This window comes from Eumetopias jubatus, unplaced genomic scaffold, assembly GCF_037043125.1.
Source record: "Eumetopias jubatus isolate StellerSeaLion01/CBP00866 unplaced genomic scaffold, mEumJub1_p1.0 scaffold_4, whole genome shotgun sequence".
In the NCBI taxonomy this organism is placed as follows: domain Eukaryota; kingdom Metazoa; phylum Chordata; class Mammalia; order Carnivora; family Otariidae; genus Eumetopias; species Eumetopias jubatus.
The window spans coordinates 111028800-111047657 of NW_028274810.1; the positions used below are offsets into that span (position 1 = coordinate 111028800).

At 50.5% G+C, this 18858-nt stretch overlaps 1 protein-coding gene across 4 annotated transcripts in view; it reads left to right on the forward strand.

Moving 5' to 3' along the window:
* TRAPPC9 (trafficking protein particle complex subunit 9) overlaps positions 1–18858 on the forward strand; it is a 541110-nt gene that overhangs the window by 98292 nt on the left and 423960 nt on the right. For all 4 annotated transcript variants that reach the window (XM_088022741.1, XM_088022742.1, XM_088022743.1 and 1 more), the window contains 2 exons: positions 2314–2440; positions 11976–12121. In XM_088022741.1, coding sequence (XP_087878867.1) covers positions 2314–2440; positions 11976–12121 — 273 coding nt within the window. The remainder of the gene's footprint in view (positions 1–2313; positions 2441–11975; positions 12122–18858) is intronic.

Sequence of the window (18858 nt, forward strand, 5' to 3'; positions counted from 1 at the left end):
TTAGGTACAGAGAAATTAAAGAATTACAAAATCACCATTTTGTCATCCTTGATAAAATAATAAATCCGGGCCACAATGTATAGCAGATGCTCAAATCCATGAGGAAAAAGGTTGATGGGACCTTTCCAGTGGGTGGGCCACACCAGCAATCGCCCAGGAGCATTTTACTCTGGAAACCGCACTATTGTGACCTGAAGCTGAGAAGCAGCCTGAGTTCCTGTGCCCTGCAGAAGCTCCAGAAGGCGTAGGTGCTCTGGATGGCAGTGAGATGAGAAGGGTAGGAGCAGGAGAATGTGCTGATAATCGTCTCAGGAGCTGAGTACATCTCCGCGTCTCCTCCCCGGCTCCTGGGGCAGGTGGCTTTCCACCTCAGCAGCAGATAAGCGTTTCACCTGCCGGAGAATAAGGAGAAGAGTGATTGGCTGGAGCCCCCTGGCACAGCTGGCAGGGAGGGCCCCACTAACGTCAAGGATTTTGAGATGTGCACCTGCTCCCCTGGCTTCTGCAGAGCCCCGACGATGCCCACAGCAGGTTCATCCCCCACGTGGAGAATGAGCAGACCCAAAGGAGGGGCCGGAACACGAAGGCCAGGGCTTCCCTGGCGAGCTGGCCCAGCAGGAGGAGCTGGCGGCCGCTGTGCCTCCCTGCCGGCACTCACTTCTCTGCGGAGAAGCCAGTCTGTAGCTAAGCCAAGGAACCTGCTAGCCTTGCAGGTGGCACTGAGCTTCGCAAGGAGATTCGTTTCCATCTTCACTTAAGCGGGGTTTACTGAGAGGGCGTAATTCGACTTAATAGGATACCTGGACCGGGAGCACTGCACGTACCTCAGACAGCTTAGGTCATTTGCGCGCTGTCGGCTGGAGCCCTTCAGGAGATTCATCATCTGTACATCGAAGACGATGTCATTATTTAAATAATTTTGTTCATCTTGTGGATGAGCATTACTGTGTCGTATCCAGGATTAATTCTGGTTGCTTTCGTGCCCTCGTGTTCTCCCAAGAATGACAGGTCAGACACAGGAGATGCCTGTGGCCGCCGCCTATCAGTTCCAATGTGTGTCCTTGCCTGGATATTTGTTATTTCTGCTCCCCGGTCTTCGAGGAGCACTGGAATCACTTTGCAGGCTTTGCCTGTTCTCTGGCAACTCTGTTTCGTTTCTCCCAGTTCTCGCCATCTCACTGCACGCCGTGTGCTCTTCTGCAGTCGCTGCTTTTTAGTGCTTTGGCTCTCTCCATTCCTAGTAGTTTCTTTAGAGGCAGCCATTGGCTCAGAGAGGTTGAGTGACTTTCCCTAAGGCAGTCACACCTCCCAAAGGAGGGACTAAGCCAATCCCTATGAACCTGGGTCTGACTCCACTGCCCCAGGCCTCACCGGGTGGGAGTGCCGTGTCCCTCTTTGACCGCGGTCCCCAAGCCCTCCCCCTTTCCCCGCAGGCCATGGCCGAGAAAATAGAGGTCAGATGGTGTGAACTCCCTGTCCCACCCCGACCCCAGTCCCTGCTTCTCTTCATTCTTCTGAAGGGATCAGTGAGAAGACCACAGGCATAGGGCCAATACAAGGTCTCGGAGAAGCCCTTTAACTCAACTTGGTCTCAGGCTTTGCGTTTGCCAGACAGGGTATCGAAATGCTCGTCTTCTTGAGTAATTACGCGTCTTGGGGTGCGGAATGTGCTCTTGAGCTCTAGAGTGTTATGAAGTCTGCGAGCATATGTTTAGAGCATGTCGTGGACGATAAGCAAGCATTTTCTGGTTCCTCTTCCCTTCCTTCCTAGCGAAGGGATGGGGATGGGGCAGAGCAAAACAGTCTGATCTCACAAAGCTCTGTTTTTGTACCAAAAATGTTGACGTGTAATTATTCCCTTAAATATCTGTTATATAGATGGACTATAAACTCCTCGGGGACAGCGCCTGGCATTTTGCTTGGTATCTAATAATTTGTGGAAGAATATTTGTCAGGTAATAAAATATACTGATTCACCAGTCCTGCCTGCTCACTGACTTTCTTGGAATTTGATAAGGATTTATTCTCTTGGGAAATGAAATCTTCTATAAGACAGTAACTTCCTTTTTTCCTGTGTACCTCTAAAATGGAGCAGTTGCTAGTGATTATTTAAATAAAGTGACTAAAGCTTCTGCTTTTTGTCTCTTGTGATCAGTGCCCCTTTATTTCTGTCAGAAGATTGGACTCAAAGGACTGTCATGGATTGGGTTAAGAATTATATTTTGCTCAAACCCCTCCCGCCCCCCCAAAAAAACCCCAAGCCCCCTAGGTTTTGTTAATTAACTTTTTTTTTTTTTTTTAATTTCTCTTCAGAAAAGAAAGATGTGACTCAGAGTCTAGAGAACTACACATGCAAATGTCCTGGGACAATGGAGCTCCTCACTCTCCCCGGCGGCCCCACCCTGCCTCCAGTGCCCTTCACCAAACTTCCCATTGTCAGGTAAGGCGGGCCTGCCTGTGTGCAGATCGGGCCCTTCACTGCCAGCGTTTTCTACAGATCTTTACAAGACTTTCCTTTTTTTTTTTAAAAGATGTTATTTATTTATTTAGGGTGGGGTAGGTTGCGGGAGGGGCAGAGAGAGAGAGTCTCAGGCAGGCTCCACGCCCAGCTCGGAGCCCAACACGGGGCTCGATCTCACAGCCTGGAGATCATGACCTGAGCCGAAACCAAGAGTCAGACACTTAATGGATTGAGCCCCTAAGGCACCCCAAGAGCTTCCATTTTGGATTGGCTAGGTGTCTGGTTCATTATCTCATTAAGGCTCCACAGCAGCACCAGGGAGTGTAAGTGTTGTGTAGAGGAGAGCATCGGGCCAGGGGTATCTTGGCCCTGCCGTGGTCATGTGCCTGTCAAAAGGCAGAGCCGGGTGCAAACCCTGGTGTGCCTGGTTCCAGAGCCCACGTCATGACCTCTGCTGTGATGCCCTGAGCCTGACCTTGCCTCTTCTACTTACAAGCTTCCAGTGGTTGCCCGCATTCTTAGACCATAGGCCCCTACAGCCCAGGAGTGGGCATAGCTGCTCGTATATTCTGTGGTGCCTTTGCTAAGGCTCTGCCCGCTCTGGGAGTCATGCTTCCTCCTCTCCGTTGTAATCTGTGCACGCTCATGCTTTCAGATTCATTACAGACCCCATTTTTAGGAAGCTTTTCCTGATACTTCCTCCTGCTGTCCACCATCTGCTCTTGGGTAGAAGAGTCCTTGGATTCCCAGAGCACCTGCTGCTTACCTCTCTCCCAGTATCTGCCACTGTGTCCAGTCCCTCTGCACAGCTCGCAGGGCTGGAGAGACTGAGGGCCCTTTGGCACATGCAAAGTGCATACTTAAAAAGGGTTTATGAGCTAATCTCATGGAATGATTTTAGAATTTCTGAAAGATTTGTTTGAAGACTGAAAAGAAGCAGTGGAATTTTGACATTTTGCCATTCATAGAAGTGCTGTGACTGTAGGATACCATGTGATGAAGATGTGACCATCTCTGAAGCACTCCCAGCTCGGCTTTTTCTCCCAGATTTCGCTCAGCATTGCAATACGGCTGGGAGGGCCTACAGAGTTACTGAACAAGTCGCTTAACCCCCCTGGGCATCCGTTTGCTTAAGAAGTTTTAAAACCCACGGCATTAGGTTATTAGGAAAAGAACATGTCAAAGTCTGTGGTGCCGTGCTTGATAACTGCGAGTTTGCTTTCTCCTTGCCTTTTCCTGGAGGCTGGTGTAGCACTGCCACATGAAATGGTTTTGTTGCCAAGGTGAGGATTGTGTGCCCCCTGAAAGGTGGGACAGAAAGGGTCACTATGCACATAAGTCCCTAGCAGGCTACCCTTGAATTTTAAGATGTCCTGATGGGCATGCATGGAGTAGTTTATCAGGCACAGTTGGCAAGCTGCCCCATCCCAAAGCCTAGGCCGTGGTCTGAAGAGGTGCTCTTGCTACTACTTGGAATTTCTCAGAGCAGACCTGCAGCCCCCGGCGTGGAGGGCCCCTGAGGAAGGGTGCTGTAGTTTTGTTTTGCACTCTGCTTCCTCGTGGCTCATCCAAACTCAGGAAGTCAGGGTCCTTGCCGGGCCTTTCTGTGTTTAAGTCTTCAGGTAGAATGTATTTGATTTGGGATTAAGTGTATGGTACGTATTTTTTTTAATTAAAATCTAGAAAAGCCTTTCTTAATAATTTTTCATCTTCATCATGACCTGGATGATTCTTAAGTTTAGGCAGCCTTGCATAATAGAACATCCTGAACCTAACAGAACATTCTAGGATTTTGATGCTGCATCTGGATCCCCAAGCTGTCAGGACTTTTGTCAGTGGAGCTGGGTGGGTTGGTCCAGGCAGGTTATTGGGACTGAGGAGGAAAAGTGCCTGTTCTCCACCCAGAGACACCAGAAGGGGACAGGCTGTGTCACGGACGCAGCCCTGGATGGAAGTTAGAAACTTTGGGTTTATTCTTCACTAGCGTGTGGCCTGGGCTCTGTGAGCCTCAGTTTCCTAATCTTTGAAATGGGCTTAAAAATTGTTCCTCATGGGGCTATTGGTTTTGTTTTAGCTGAGCTGATGCATATAAAAGCATGGAACACAGTGGCTGGTACATCCTGAGCACTCCATAAATCTCAGTTTTCTCTTGGAGATATTTTATACCTGCATTTTCATTATTATTATTATTGTGGTTGTTATTATTTAGAGAGAGAGGGAGAGCACGTGTGTGCAAGCAGAGTGGGGAGGGGCAGAGGGAGAGAGAGAATCCCAAGCAGATTCCACGTCCAGCCCGGAGCCCGAGTCGGGGCTCGATTCCACTGTGAGATCATGACCTGAGCTGAAGACAAGAGTCAGAGGCTTAACCTACTGAGCGACCCAGGTGCCCCAGTACACCTAAATTTTCAAACAGTGCACTGATTGAAAAAATACTGTGATGTTAACATTTTAATCCCTTAGCTGCCTAGAAACATAACAACAGATTGGGTGGAAGCATAATAGTCTAACTTTTTGGCAAATACTATTAAATTTTCGGTGACCAGTTTTTTGGCATTGTATCTCTTTCACTGTCAGGTTCTGTGTGGCCTGTATTGGACTGTTTAAGAAAAACTGGTTTTATGTACTAGCCACCTTGTGTAAACATGTTCTTAAGGTTCTTGGAGACTTTCAGCTACAGAAATAAGCCTTTTTTGTCCCAGTGACTCACTGATTGCATCACTCATGCCTGGTCTCATTAAAAACTAGAACTATAAACTGCATGTGATCAGGTATAGGAAGCCTCGTGGATGGGATTTTTACCCCACGGTAGCATTAGCACCACTGGCAAAGCGTAAGGAAATGCCTTTGGAAGATTTGGAAAATCGGTGTATCTCACCGTCCGCTCTGCTCCCTGTTGCTCATAGAACAGAACCCCACGTGCTTGCCTTGCACGGCTTACAAGGCTGCCCGTGGCCTGCTCTGTCTCGGATTTAATGTGAGCTCCTCTTCCTCTGGTCCTGCCAGTGCCACACACCTTGCAGAAGCACTTGGAGTCCCAAAGTGTGTGACGGAGTTTTATTCCTTTGTTCTGGCTTCATCTTCTGCTTGAAATGTCTCTGCTGCCCTGACTCTGCCTATTGTTACTTAGTCATCTTTCAAGATTTAGTTGAAGGATTGACTCCTCCATTGGCGTTTTCCTAACGCCACCGGATAGAAATGGGTACAGCTTCCGTATACATTGCAAATTACCTCGGCTGCAGGTTGGCTGTGGATAAAGGGGCCAGAGCTCTTTCTCTCCTTCAGGGGAGGTCACAGTGAGAGGGCACTGCCTGTGAACGAGGAGGAGGGCCCTCACCAAGGACCCAAGTGTGCAGGAGCCCCGATCTTGGACCTCCAGCCTCCGGAGCTGCGAGAAGGAAATGTTTGCTGTTCAAGGCCCCCATCTTTGGTGTTCTGTCATAGCAGCCTGGGCTGACCCAGACGAGCACTCCGATGGCCTGGATAGTCCCAGCCGTACAGCGGGGAATGTCTCACGTTGTGGGTGGTCTGCATGTCCATCAGGCATGAGTGTGATTTCTCAGGAGTGAGCTCTCGACGGGAGTTAGGCAGCAGAGAACTCCGAGCTGCATTGTCGTGTGCAAAAGCAAACAGAGGTGGAGGGTGTTCTGGGATGCCCCTGGAAGCTGGCAGACCCACGTGACTGCTGGTCAGTACTCGGAGCGTGGCGGGCCCTCGGAGAGTCTGTGCGCTGTGGTTAGCGTGTGGCGTTGCCGCCCTCCTACAAACTCAGCCTTCCTTGTGCCCGTCCGCGGAGGGCCGATGCAGCACTGCAGGCGAGGACAGTGCTCCAAGGACCTGTGCCTGGAAACAGGGACGTTAGCAGTTTAATTAAGAAAACATCCCAACCAGGCATTGAAGAAAGAGCTCAGCAATAGGTACATCTGAGGACTATGCTTCTGATATGCGTCACAGGATGAGTTGGTGGGAAAATGCCCACAGCCATGCGTAAGTGACCAGACCTGCTGTGCAGAATTGTCAGACACAAGCTACTTTGATGTTGGTGACGCCTCCTGGGTACGGCTGTGGCTTTACAAGAAGTGACTGGAGCCATTGCTCCTGTTGAGGACTTTCCTAGTTTTGAACAAACCATCTCATCGGCTTACAGGAAGACACCTACCTGCTCTGTGGGCGTGGGAGCATGACCTGGGCTCATCCAGAAATGGTTTAAAGTAATGATGATGCAACTTAACAAAAAAAGGGGGGGGGGCAAAATATATCCCTGCTGTAATTCTGTTCTAGAATTCAATGAGTCAAATATTTATTGAGTGCCTGAGATGTGCTTGGCCCAGTGGTGAACTCTGGGGCTTCAGTCCTGGTCAAGCAAGGGCCAGATTCACACCAGATGGTCAAGCAGGAGGCTGCCAAACCCATACCTAGTTCCTGCTGGCCAGAGCAAGCACATAGAAGTCCCATTAAAACTAGAAGCCCTCTTATATTCCTTCTAGAACTCTCCATAAAATGGTAATGTACACAAAAGCAAGTAACAGTCATGGAGACTGTTCACATATAGCAAGTTGTGAATTCTTAAAGAAGAAATGGTAGTAGAGCTAAAATGCCATTTACAGTGAACCAGTGGGGCTTTCTGGAGGGGTGGACTGGAGGCGGGCTGGAGGGCGTTCGCTGGTTGTTTTTTGATGAGCTAACACTGAGCTCCTTCAGTCTGGCAAAGAGCTCTGGAGTTAGGGTATTTTAATTGATAAGGACCAAACCCTTCAGTCAGAATGACCTTTGAGTGGCTTTTGAGTGGCTTTGGTGCTTTTAAAACTTAATGATTTAGTTATTTATTTTTAGAGAGGGAGCCCATATGTGCACAAGCAGGGGGAGGGGCAGAGGGAGAGGGAGAGAGAGAGTCCTCAAGCAGTCACCCTGTTGAGCACGGAGCTGACGCAGGACCCTGAGATCACGACCTGAGCCAAAACCAAGAGCTGGATGCTCAACCGACTGAGCCACCCAGGTGCCCCAAAGATTTTATTTTTACGTGATCTCTACACACAACGTGGGGCTCAAACTCACAACTGCGAGATCAAGAGTTGCATGCTGTACCGATTAAGCCAGCGAAGCACCCCTAAAACTTTTAAGTTAATTATATTATTTGAGACAGGATTACACATATTTATTCAAAAAAGGGCTTAGAAGCCCATGATAGTTGGGGCGGTTTTCTTGGTTGATGAAACAGGACAGTCGGCCTCCCAGATCCCAGTCCAGGTGGGGCTCCCACGACCTCATCAGGTGCAATGTTGTCCGGAATCTTCCCTCACACTTGTGTGATTGCCATGCCTGCAACCTCCCTGACGGAGCTCACACTAGAGCTTCATGGGGATCGTGAGAAGCATGTGGTCCAGTCAGGAGTGAGAGTGGGGCACTCACTGACCTGGTGGTGTGTGCGCTCTTTCCAGCCATGTCCGTCGCGCCCGGCCCAGTGTGGGGCACATGTGGCCATTTGAGTCACTGCCCATCTGTGCAGAGATACGCGGTGGGCTCTTAGATATGCTTCTGCTGTGGAGAAGGTAGATGGATTCAAAACCAAGTGAGGGAAGGTAAGCCGCTTTCCCCAACACTCCCGTCGTCCGTGTGTGTCGGGTCAGGATCCCAGCCAGTCCCCTGCAGGGCCCCACTCGGTCCCCGTCAGCCACAATGAGCTGAGCACAGCCGGCCTTTGACGTGGGGCAGTTTTCAGATGGAATCTCTACTTACAAGCCCTGCTTTGGACACTTGACCCCTGGAACTCTGCTTCCCTGTTGGCAGCTTCATAGACTAAATGTGGTCTTACTGGTTCTGCAGGGATTCATGCTAAAGGAGCTATGTGTCCTGTAGGTCAAGTGCCTTGAGTGATTGTTTTTCCCATAGGATACACTTTATAAGAAGATATTTGATGCTAAGTTTCGAGTTATGCATGAACCCTGTGGCCACTGTTGGGTTACTTTTCTGGCTAACCATGTCCTTAGAATTCCTTTGCATGTTTTAAGAGCCTTTGATGTGATCTGGAATTTCTATGCTGGTATAGATGAATCCAGTAGAAACACAGATGACATCTCATTTTTAGGTAGTGACCGTGGCATATCATAGAAACCTATTTGTGTTCCAAGAAAACAGACTCATTTTACACATGAATAAACTCTTAAGGCTCAGATAGACTGTGCCTGGTCCAAGGCTCAATAGCCTGCTTGTAGCAGGGTTGGGACCAAAACTTCATTTCTTTATACAAGTCCAGAGTTAGAGTCTTTGCCCCAGGGGCTTTGCTGTCTGTTTGTAAACAAGTGTTGGTTTAAGGAGGGGAAGAGAAACGCTTTTGCAGCCTGCTCTGTGTGAGGCACTAAAGCACCTATTATGTGCTTATGTATCTTAGCTTGCTTCGTCCTCAAAGTAGCCTGCTACAGTTTGAATATACCACTTCAGATACTCCTCCTTCTTTGCCTGAGTTTGGAATCAATAGGAACAAAGGCCTGTCTCAGACAGATGGAAGATCCGGTGAACAGCATGGCTCAGGTCTGGCCAGATGACGTTACCCCAGTGTCTAGCAGAGCTGGGTGGGACTCTGTGCCTCTTTGGGAGGGCCAGACCCCTTTCATTCTGCGTGGACAGCACGACAGAGAGTGCACCCCTGCGGGCAGGCGGGCCCCACGAGAAGGGGTTGAGCATTGCACACCCTGGTTCTCCTTCCAGATTGGCCCCCTCCCTTAAGAGGAGTGAGGGAGGGGCCCGGTGAGGTGAGGACACCCTTCCCATGGCAGCATGGGACTAGGGAAAGGGGGTGCCCTCTTCCCCCACAGCATTATCAGGTAGCTGGTGTTTCTCCTGTTTTATGGGTGGAAAGATCGAGGTGCAGGGAGATGAAGTAGTCTGTGCCAGTTGTAGAGTGGGTCGGTCCTTCAGATGGTAGTCAGGGTCTGCACACCACCTAAATTTGCTTCTCGGGCAGACTGAGAATTACCTGCAGGGGAACGCCTCTGGACTGGGTGTGCGTGGACATGAGACCCACACCGGGCGTGCTGTCTCGGCCAGCTTTACAGTTTGCTCATCTTAGTCCCCATGCAGTGCACAGGTATTTTTTGCGTGCTTACAAATGGCTAGGGTATGCAACTGTTAGTAATAAACTGCTTGGGCTTGAGTTTGTAATTTTGAACGATTTGGAAGCTGAGTTAGAAATTCAACTCTTGGAGGTGCCTGGATGGCTCAGTTGGTTGAGCGTCCAGCTCTTGATTTTGGCCTGGGTCATAATCTCAGGGTTGTGAGATCGAGTCAAGGTCTGTGCTCAGCAGGGAGTCTGTTTGGGATTCTCTTCTCCCTCTGCCCCCCCCCCCCCCGAGTGCACTTGCTCTCTCAGGTAAATGAATAACTCTTTAAAAAAAAATTCCGGGGGGGGGGCACCTGGGTGGCTCAGTTGGTTAAGCGTCTGTCTTCAGCTTGGTTCATGATCCCAGGGAGCTGGGATCGAGCCCCAGGTCGGGCTTCCTGTTCAGCGGGGTCGGGGGGAGCCTGCTTCCCCTTCTCCTGCTCCCCCTGCTTGTGCACATGCTCTCTCTCTCAAATAAATAAAATCTTTGAAAAAATAAAAATAAAAAATTCAACTTTTGGGAGTTTATTCATTCAATATTTACTGAGGTATCTATTAAAGTATTGTACCAGGCACTGGGTGCCTGGGTGCCCCTGTCCTAGAGAGCTCACAGCTAAAGTGAAACAGATAAATTTTAAGTGATTCTGATCCTGTATGAATAAAGCTTAGCGGAAGGGTCCATGCAAAGACAAGGGAGTCAGAGCAGGTATACAAGATGCAGTCCTTGGCTTCGAGGACTTTGGTCTGCTCCCTTGGATTATTGTGGGAAATGGACGGAGTCATGTGTGTGGCCGTCAGTGACGGTCCAAGGAGGGGACGAGAGCTGGAGGCTGGTGCACTGCTTCAGAGTGCTTTGTCTTGAGGTTGGGTAACATCCCGTTGTATATATGTACCATAAAGATGCTGCGCATCGCTCACCATCAGGGAGGTGCACGTGGAAACCATGATGAGCTACCACCTCACATCTGTTATGGTGACTGTCATCAGGAAGATGGGGGGAGGAGGAAGGGGACTTCATGCAGTGCTGGTGGGAGTCAGATCAGTCCGGCCGCTGTGGAGATTCCTCAGAACATTAACAATAGAGCTACCCTATGATCCAGCAATCCTACTTCTTGGGTATGTATCCGAAGGGAATGAAAACAGGGTCTCGAAGAGATGTCTGCCCCGCGTGTTTATCACAGCATCATTCACGATGGCGAAGACTTGGAAACAACCCAATGCCCGTCAACAGATGAATGGATAAAAAAAAATGTATGAAAAGAGGCGCCTGGCTGCTCAGTTGGTGGAGCATGTGACTCTTGATCTTGGGGTTGTGAGTTTGAGCCCCACGTTGGGTGTAGAGATTACTTAAAAAAAAAAAAATCTTAAAAAAAAACCTGAAAAAAGGCATCCTAAAGGAGCTGAAAGGAAAATAAAATGAAAAGCAAACAAAGGGCTCGGTCCTAGGAGGACATGCATGACTCCCTTACTGCCCCCTGGCCTTACGTTCCTGTGAGGAGGCTACACACACACACAGGGCAGGAGTGCTGGCAGGGTCACTGCCAGGCCACCCCATTTCCCCACCTCAGAACATTTCAGATCCTAACCCTATTTGCCTCGCTGGTCATGGGAGGGGGGTCACAGGTTTAAGAGCGTAGTCTCTCCTGCTGTCACCGGCTTCCGGTCCGGCAATTTGGACAACTTCTTGTCTCTGTGGTGTCAGTTTCTGATCGATGATGTGGAGGCGTTAGTAATAGAAGCCAAGCTAGGAGGGTGGTTGGGATGTTTTGTTGAGACCATACATATGAGGTGGTGAGCAGGGGCCTGGGTGTGCTCAGGCTGCGCAGATTGGCGAGTCCCAAATAAACGGGAGCTACCCGATCCCAGTGTGAGGGGCGATGAGTTCACATCTGCGGCTGGGAGAGCAGTGTAAATACAGGCTGTGCTGGAGGGGGCGGTCAGCCTTGCTCTTCATGACGCAGACGGCACGATTAACCTCTGGCCCTCCCTGTTCTCCTGTGTGCTGGGGGCATGCCCGCCAGGAGGGAGAAGAGAACTGGCCTTGTTGAGCAGTAGGTCCCGAGCCCTGACGTGACCCCTCGCAGCAGTGTGTGAGGGAGGGCCCTGGGTGCGTTCTGTAGACCAGGAGCCCGAGGGTGGAAGAAGGCAAGGCACCCACAGGCATACAGCTGGCAGGCAGTGCCATGCGGATTTCGGCCTGGTCCTTGCGGCCGCTGGAGCCGGCGGGGGGGAGCGGCTGCTGTCCAGGATGGCCCTGAGTGACCACATGCGGTGATCTCCTGCTCTTCCTGCCTAGCTGGAGTGCTTTTCCCTCTGCTCTGGGATGTCCTGTTTTTCTGACACATGGGTTTTGGTAGTATTTACGTCGAAACCGAGCTAACAAGGCAGTTGAAGTATTTTTTGTTCCGTTTGAAACACTAGGCATGTGAAGCTGTTGAACCTTCCTGCCAGCCTCCGGCCACAGAAAATGAAGAGCTTGCTGGGTCAGAATGTGTCGACCAAGAGCCCGTTCATCTACTCACCAATTATTGCGCACAACCGTGGAGAAGAGCGGAACAAGAAAATAGGTAGGTGCGTTCCTCCTGACTTTCTGGCTGTGCCCTGCCGCCTGGCCTCCAGCGGCTTTTCTAGATTCCGGTTCCTTCATGCGTGTCTGCATGGGCTCCATCTCACTTTATGCAGTTTGCTGCCATTGTCAGAACTCTGGCCCTAGATCTGATTTTTTAAAATCGATTTCATCAAAGGTGAGTCTGCGGAAGTTCTAGAAACCAGAAGACCTCTGTTATCAGGGCTGAAGCAGACAACAGAAGAGGGATCGTTGGAGCCCAGAGTGACTTCGGGATCATCCGAGATCAGAGGGTGACTTGAGCTCAGACCTGCCTGGGGGATAGGGGCAGTGCATGCCGTTCTCTCTTGGCCCTTGCAGCCCTGGCTTTGTTTGCCTGGGGGCTGAGGATGCCAATTCTGAGGGGTCTGGGGGCTCAGCAGGGACAGGTGGACCCATGTTTCGGGGTAGAGCAGGAGCCAGCATGCATTCTTGAGCATCTCTAATGCGCTTTTCTGTGTGCCAAGCTCCCCACTGGGTCCCAGCCCTGCCTGCTCCCCTCCTCCCTCACGGCAGACGCAGGGCTCGTGAGCCACCCTCTCAGTCTTCCCAATGCCTGGCCCAGCAGTGGGCCTCACTCTTTGCCAGCTCCCTCTTCCTTGGGCCCCTGACATTTTGGATAATGGTGCTGATCACTGCCAGACATGAGCCTATGTGTCACAGTGTCAAAGCGAAGGGGTCAAGAGGCCTGTCCTGGTGGGTACTTGCTGATCCTCTCTGAGGAGTTTCAGCACAAGACCTGAGAAGCTTTTGCTCTCTGCTTTTGAAGTGCAGGGCTTTCTTCTTCTGTTTCATTTCTACTCGTAATCCCTGTACCGTGAATATAGCAAAAAGGCAGCCTTAGTTCAGGAGGCCCTACTTCCCAGGGTATAGGTGCCCTTGTGCCCTGGTGGTACCACCCACCCCACAGCGTGGACCTCGGCCCTCCGTGACCTGGCCTGCCGTGCAGTCCTCGGCCTGCCTCTCTGTTCTCCGGCCTCTCTTACCTACCCCCTGCTCCTCAGACCCAGCCGCACGGGTCTGTTCTTGGAACAGAACGGCCTTGGTGCTGGCTGTGCCCTCTGCCGAGGCTCGTCCCTGTACCACCCCGGAGAGGATGCTCCTCCCAGCACACTCTGTGCCTTTGAGGCCCAGTGTTCTTCATAATACCTACGTCCACGTTCATGTTTCTGTTTCCCCTCTCTCCATTTGCTCCCCGCCGTACCGAGAGCTGCTGTAAGATTGTTGTACAGATGTGGGGAGGAATGGGTGGGTATTATGAACCCCATTTTACAGATGAGGAAACTGAGATTCAGGGAGTTCAAATGACTTGCCCAAGAACTCAGAGCAGGCCTTGGCTCATGGTGCATTTCGTGCTTATTGGCCGGCATCATGGGGCCCGAGGCCGGAGGGATAGTGTGAGCGTTATGCACCTCACATGGTCTCAGTGAAGAATTCCTACATGAATACCAGCTCTAGAAATCCTTAGCATCTGGAAGCATCTCATAATAAACTTTATTCACAATTAGTAAGTTATTTGAACACCTTAAAAACAAAGGATTTCCTAAGTGAGGAGGTTGCTCCTAGGACAGAGGGCATGACTGGCATAGGAGCACTAAACTGACCCTAAGCTGCTCTCTTGTAACGGCCAGCGGCTCTCATTCACACGGTGCCTTAGGCAAGGGTGTCGTAGTTCAGCTCAGTGCTCTTGGAGCAAGGGTGGTTTTCTCCTGCCTGCAGAGCACACACGGAAGGGGCCTGAGTGAGACACAGCACACAGCCCCTGCTCTGCACAGGGTTTCCAGGTCAGTGTAGGCAGCAGGTGGGGCAGAAACACACGAGGAGTGAGAGGGCAGGATGAGATGTAGGTCAGGTTGTCTAAAACTGTAGGACTGTCACCAGCAGGGCCTGCTGGCTTACCTGCTGAGCTTGGACGGACAATAAGCGCTGGTCCGGCGGGAGCGGGGACACCCCCGACTTTGGAAGGTGCCCCGGAGGCTCCCTTGATGGTGAGGTGGTCTCTCGAGAAGCAAGGGGTGGCTCAGGGGGCTCTGCTTGTTCATTATTTAAATCAAGAAGGCAATAGAAATGTGGGAACATGTCCTTGAAAAATAGCATCGGATTGTAAGTTCTGTTAGGTTTCTGAAATTAGGAGCCCCAAGTGTATAGCATACTGCACTACAGCGTTTGTGTGTGTCTGCGCGTGCGCACGCACGTGTGTGCACGCGCGTGTGTCTGTGCGTGTGTGTGCACGCGCATGTGTCTGTGCGTGTGTGCGCACGTGTGTCTCTCCATTGGTTCAGTCTTTTATCCGGCAGTAAGCTCCCCTCGAGTTTCTCCGTGGCCCCGTGGTTCTAATGGCGACAAGGGAGTCATGGTCTCTGCCGTCGTGAGATGTATGTAGGTAGAAGTTGGAGGGAAGTATTCAGCAGTACTTTCAAGTAGTAAGTACAAGTAAGTGGACCCATAAATAAAATAATGGCTAGTTCTAATTAGTGCCATTAAATAAGCAAAGATGGGCTGAAGTGGAGAAAAATAGTTTCTTCTGCGGTGTGGAACCTTGCCTTTCCTTGACTTTAAATATATTTTATATATTTAAAACGATGAGACTTTGAGCTTTCTCTGACAGTGTTGGAATGTTTTCCATCTGCGTTCTGGGAAATGATTTTGCTTGTGTGCTCTTGCATCCATGGTATGGGCACGAGTTCCCCCTGCTGTGGGTCAGGCGTTGTAAGGGGCACAAAAACCAGTCCACACAGATGGTTACCAGTGGTCAGATACTGCCCCTCGGTCCTCTGACCCCGCCTGCCGTTCTCACTGTGCTGCTTGGGCTAAAAGCCTGAAAACGACATTTCCCGATGCTGTTGGGTCGGCCACGGAGGCCCTTGCCTGGAGTGAAGGTGCAGGAAGGCAGAGGCGGATCTGCTCCTGGGGGCCCCCCCGCTGCTGATGGCTGCAGTGCCGGGAGATGTGGCTCTGCTCGGGTTGGTGATGGCAGCTGTGGCAGCCTTGCCTGGGGTGGCCGTGGCGGTGGCCCCATCTCCGTGGTCCAGCAGCGCCCAGCATCTGATAAGGTGCGAGTAAAAGCCAGTAAATGTTCATTAACGTGAATGAGTGACCAGCTAGCTGCAAGTGTCTCCTGGTTGTTAGGGGAGAGAGGCCTGACCAAGTAGGCATTTGTGGTGAAAATTTGTCTTTGACATTCTGATTTCAGTCTGTTGATTTTGATATGGCTCACCCTCCTGCCCCCAGGGCCCCTGCTCTGGAGGACAAGCTTGAGAGGACTGGAAGCAGGGTAGCTGGGTGGGCCTCCTGGCAGACCGGGGAGGGCCAGGGGGCTCCTGGACCCGCTGCAGTGGACGTTCCCGTGAGCAGGGCCTGTCTTCCGATGGGAACCCTCCTTTGACCTCTTTGGAGGCGGAAGACTTGGGTCCTGTTCCAGTCTCTCTCTTATTGGCTCTTGATGGTGGGCAGATCACTCTCTGGGCAGACCTAGACTCAACATCAAGTTGAAGCTTATCTCCTTTGGGCCGTCTGGGAGTTTCTGGCTGTTCTTTCTGGTCTCATTGGGGTTGGCGATAAGCTTTCTCTCCTAAAGAATGTTTTGAGGAAACTTTCACCCATTTTGTTTAGAGAAACTTCTGGAGGTTGTTTGGGAGATGGGAGGTCTGAGACTCCTTCTCAGGATCAGCTACATGATTTGTGGTGCCCCTTTTCAGAAATTTCAGAAATTATGAAGACTTTGGAGCCTGTGACAGCAGAACATTAACCCTCCCCGCCCAAGCCTGGGCCTGTGTGGCTACAGCTCCAACCCCCCCGCCCAACCCCGCTAGAGCCAGTCCTGCCTCTTTAGTTTTTCCTCTCCAATCTTAAATTGTTGAGGCTTCTTTTTATGAAAGTAATGCCCTGCACTTGTTGCAGAGGGCTTAAACAAACATCATCCAGTGATTTGTGTAACTGCATGATCCTCCAGGCATTATATCCCCAATTGACAAATGAGAAAATTAAGACTGAGCTGAATATAAATGACCTGCCCTTGGTCAGACAGCTAGTAAGTGTACAGCTCAGTCTCCAGCCCAGGTTTCGACTCAAAGCTCAGGAATTTCTTTCTTTGTAATATGGCTTCTCATCACAGTGAGAAGCCCCTGTTCATCTGGGCTGAGGATAAATTCAGTGGATGATGCAAGATTTTTCTGAAATATAACAGAAGCCTCGGCCAAAATGCATGTTATTTGTTGAATACCCGCAGGTAGGAAAATGTAATTTATATTCTGTGGCTTCTAATATGTTTTCCACAGTATTCTCATCAGCAAAGACCTGCCTAGAGGTTTGAAGAATCACGTCTTTAACCTAAAATTCCAATCTCTATAAATGAATCTTTGTGTATAATTGGGGGAGTTATCATCACAGTAGGGGCGTGGAGTGTTTGAGAAGGAGAAACCCTTGGGGGCGGTTTCTGGGACCGTCAGCACTCCAACTTGGAATAATTTACCCATCTTTCTGTCTCCTTGTTGCTAGCGTTGCCACTGTCTCAGTTCAGCTCTGTGCAGAGGTGATGGTGGTGTACGTAGGTCCTGAGCTCGAGCACAGCGGGTGAAGGCTTTTCTGTCGTTTGTGCCAGGACTTTGTGACATGGCCAGGCTCAGTGCCGAGGTCGAGGTCAGTGTTGAGGTCAAGGTGGCCTGCACAGGCAGTGGGCTACAGCCTGGCCCTGCCGCCTCCCACTTGCCACCTCAGACAAGATCCCGTTTGCCCGAGTGCAGTAAGAGGACAAGAGACACTAACGCAGAGGGTTCTTCTGAGGGTCAGGGGAGGTAATATTCCTAAAGGACCTGGCAGCTATGGAGAGAAGGTTCTGAATAGCAGTTGTGTGCACTGTCCTAGGTGCTGGGGATGCAGCGAGAAATCACAGGTGCTTCCTACTGGGCAGGTCCCTCCAATGTTGTAGAAAGAGTGCTGTGTGGCTCCCGTGGGGAGGACCTGATGCTGGGCAGGTGTTGAACAGCCACCCACTGCTGTTCTTCTACGGTTTCTGGGATAGAATCTCGAGGAAGGGCCTCCCCTGTGTGATCTGACACACTGAGGCTTGGAGAGGAGATGGTCTTCTTTCAGACAAAAATAATCATGTGATCAGTGATGTAATCAATGATTTATCTTAGATATACCCTCAGTAGAGTAGGGTGATGCAAGTATAAGTGGTTCCTTTCAAAACCCCAGGAAAATGATTTTTTAAATGTTGATTTTTTGGACCATGACAGAGAAAACACAGAGTTCCTTAGCTGCCAGGCAGAGCAACCTGTTAAAACAAGTGGTATTTTCTTTGGTTGTGCGAAGGGGCTGGGGCCTGCTGCTGGAGTCAGTGTGGGCTCAAAGATGCTGCTGAAGGGCCAGGTCGAGGTGCAGTGTGCTCTAGAGAATGGCTTCTGTGAGCCTGCCCTGGGGGTTTCTCCTGCCTGAGGGTCTGGGAAGCCCCGTGAGGAGGGGTGGGAGGAAGGAGGGAGGAGGCTGGACTTAAGTCCCTATGGCCCCACTTACTAGCTCTGTGATTCCCAGGCACATGTATTAACTCGTTTGGACCTTGAGTGTCCACCCTCTAACAGTGGGGATTATAATACCTGTCTCACGAGGTGGTGATGAAGAGTAATGAGATAAACTGCTTGAAAGTGCCTCACACTGGACAATGCCCAACGCAAGTTAATTGATTTTGAAGTTCCTTGTGATTTGCCTAACAGGGTGTCTTAAAGGAAGTAGAGGGCCATGGAAGTGGACGTGGGCACTGCTTTACTTTTCTCTTGTTTTGTAACAAATCGCTACAAGCTTAGCGACTTAAAACAACACAGGCTTATTTTCTCATCGTTTCTGTGGGTCAGGAGTCTAGCATGTGTTTGCTTGGTCCACTGCTCAGGGTCCTACAGGCTGAAATCTGGGTGTCACGTGGGGCTGTGTCCTCATCTGGAGGCTTGACTAGGGAAGGATCTGGGTCAGGTTCCCTCAGGTTGTTCTTCATTCACTTCCTGTGGTTGTATCCCTGAGGCCCCTGCTCTCTTCCTGGCTGTCAGCCAGGACCCTCCCAGCTCATGGAGGCCCTCTCCAATCCTTGCTACTATGGCCTCTTCCATACACCCACTCATGCTTTGAATCTTTTCACTAAGGAGGGATGTGGGCCCCGTAAGGGCCCACCTGATTAGATCAGCCCACTCCCAGGACAATCTCCTATTGATTAACTCAAAGCCAAGTGATTGGGGACCTTTTTACAAAATCCCCTCACCTTTGTTATAGAACATAATCCAATCACCATATTCACGCTCGGGGAGAGGGTTACACAGGGCATGTACACCAGGACCAGGGGTCTCGAGGTCCTCTCCGAATTCTGCCTTCAAAAGGTGTTGGACTACAGCTGACCTGGGAGTGACCCAGGAGGAGACGCCACCGTCTTCTCTCACATTCTTAAGGAGGAGACAGGGGAGTCATTCTCTGTGCCACTTAATGTTGACTGCTGCACCATCTTCCTAAGTACCAGCCTCTGGACCAGTGAAGATCTGTGTGACTTATGGGTCCTTATCAGGAACAGCGCTATCTGGGTTGATTTCAGTTCTGTAAAGTTGCATTTGACACACCGGCATGAATTCAGCCAGCTTAAGATGGCGAGAAACATCCATTACAAAGTATCCAAGTGGCAGTGATGACTTCCTTTTAGAGAAGGCTACAGTTACACTAGCT